This window comes from Trypanosoma conorhini (genome assembly GCF_003719485.1).
Source record: "Trypanosoma conorhini strain 025E chromosome Unknown Tco_14.4_contig_01162, whole genome shotgun sequence".
NCBI classification, from domain to species: domain Eukaryota; phylum Euglenozoa; class Kinetoplastea; order Trypanosomatida; family Trypanosomatidae; genus Trypanosoma; species Trypanosoma conorhini.
Window position 1 is genome coordinate 1 of NW_021705256.1, and position 2043 is coordinate 2043.

General features: G+C 56.3%; 2 protein-coding genes across 2 annotated transcripts in view; both read right to left on the reverse strand.

Annotated features, from left to right (window-relative positions):
- Positions 1 to 552: 552 nt before the first annotated feature.
- On the reverse strand, positions 553 to 1926 carry Tco025E_09536 (putative calcium channel protein; the record flags this gene model as incomplete). The annotated part of the gene is made up of 1 exon (XM_029376352.1): positions 553 to 1926. One exon carries the CDS (start codon positions 1924 to 1926, stop codon positions 553 to 555), a length of 1374 nt encoding a protein of 457 aa, XP_029223529.1.
- A 101-nt stretch (positions 1927 to 2027) lies between these two features.
- Positions 2028 to 2043, reverse strand: part of Tco025E_09537 (battenin) — a gene marked incomplete at both ends in the record, with an annotated part of 660 nt that continues 644 nt past the window's right edge. Inside the window, one exon of the mRNA XM_029376353.1 lies at positions 2028 to 2043. This exon is cut by the window's right edge and continues 644 nt beyond it. Coding sequence (XP_029223530.1) covers positions 2028 to 2043 — 16 coding nt within the window.

Consider the following 2043-nt stretch of genomic DNA (forward strand, 5'->3'; position numbering starts at 1 on the left):
AATAAAACACAGGAACATAAGCTTGGCTGCGACCTCTTACCACATTCCTACAAGACGACCCAACAGGATGGCAAAGCAGAGGTTGGGGCCGATGTACCCCACATCCCGCCCCACCCGGAGCGTAGATGCATGTCTCACGCTCGCGCACACTCTCACAAACAAATGATCTGGAAAGACGCCTTGCTACCAACGAGGCTTTCGTCGGAAACTGGCCCGGCGGCACTCATTGGGGCCCCGCAGCCACCAGACTACTCTTCCGCGGGGAGTGCGTTGGCGGAAGGACAAAACACAAAGGCTCCGCTCGCCACCATCCAAGGCTATGCGGCTGGAAACAAGAATAGAGCCATCGCCGGAAAAGCGGTAGAGCCAGAGGAGACCATCACTCATTTATTTGGCCTCATCGGCTGGCACGCTACTTCCACAAGCTTAAAAAAAAACAGACAGGGAGGGAGAAAGGAACAAAGAAACAAAAGTCCTCATTGCAACTCCTCTGCGCGCAATCATTTTCCGTTTAATGGCCCGATGTTCAGTAATATTGCCGCTGGCTTTGCGCTACGTGCACTCGTCTCCCTTCAAAACCACCAGCGTGAAGAGCAGGTCCAGCAGGGAGCCCAGGGTGATTCCAATGGAGGAGTAGATGGAGCCGAGGTTCATCGCCAGGTCACGCTTCTCCTTCCAGACGGTCGCGATGTAGTGGGTCGCCTCGCACGCCTCCTTCGACTCCCCCTCCACCACGTCCATTTCTTGCTCCCCACCCCCGGCCTTCCCCGGCTTCGCTTCGTCGCCAACTCGCTGGCGCGAGGCGAGAAACTCCACGGCCTCCTCCACCTCCTGCGCCTGCATCACCCGCGTCTCCTCAAGGATGTTGTAGAACACGTTCACATACGAGGCGCCGCCCATCAGGCCCACAAAGATCATCCATAGGAAAAGGACAAACGCAAGTTTAATTTCGCGATCCGCGTCATTCGGGTCTGAAATGTATTTTAGTTTCGCCTGCAGGAACCAGGCAACCGCGTTGAGCACCTGGACGACTGACATGATCCACACATGGCGAATGCGGATGCACAAGAGGCTGCTGCGGGAGATCAGCACGCCGAACTGGTAGCAGAACTGCGTGATGACAAACGAATTTTTCAGCCAAAAGCTCTTCTCCATCTTCACCTGATCGCACGGAAAGCTGAAGGGCACCATAAATTGCACCGCATACTCCGCGACGTACACCAGGGCGAGGTTCAAGTTGTTCCACAGCGTGAAGCTGTGCATCTCCTTGATCAGCGGCCACACGTCGCGCCTCCACAGTGCCCACCTGCCCAGATGCGCGTTTTCGCACTTCTCCGCATCCTCCGCCTTCTCCACTGGTTCACGTTTCCCGCCCTCAGAAGCAGCAGCTCGCTTCGCGCGCTCCATCGCCCTCAGACACTCCGGTTTCACGTCGGGCCGCGCAGGGATGATGCTTGTCCACGGCGTGCCCTTCCAGTTGACCATGGCCTTGCACACGTAGTGGCCCCCCTCCTCCGCTTCCTCAACTCTCCTCAAGGGGTCGCCGGCCACTTCGTTCCCCTCCGTCGTGCTGGCAGAGCTCACCGGCACACAAAAGGGCAACTTGAGACCGAAGAAATACATGAGCCAGTAGACAATGACAAAAACGATGCTAAGCAAGAAGATCTGTGCGTTAGTCATGCTAGCGGACGTCAAGCCAAGAAATATGAGCGAGGCGGCAACACCCGACAATCCCGTTCCGGACGACCACGAGCTGATCTGCCAAGGCGGCATGCGCTCCATGTAGCCCAAGAACACACTGCTGCCGTAGTTGCATGACATCCCAATGAAGATGACGCCAACCAGCATCGTAATAAAGGCGGCAACGTTGTTGTGCCCACCGATGTCCCAGGCGAAGCTCACCAGCAGAATGGCCACAATCGCCATCACTGACGTCACCGTCACGCGGAAGTTGTACGAGAGCAGCTGCAGCACAAAGGCGTTTATAACATTTGCAATGATCCCAAAGAACACGTTTGCCCACGTGATTAGCGCCACGTACTT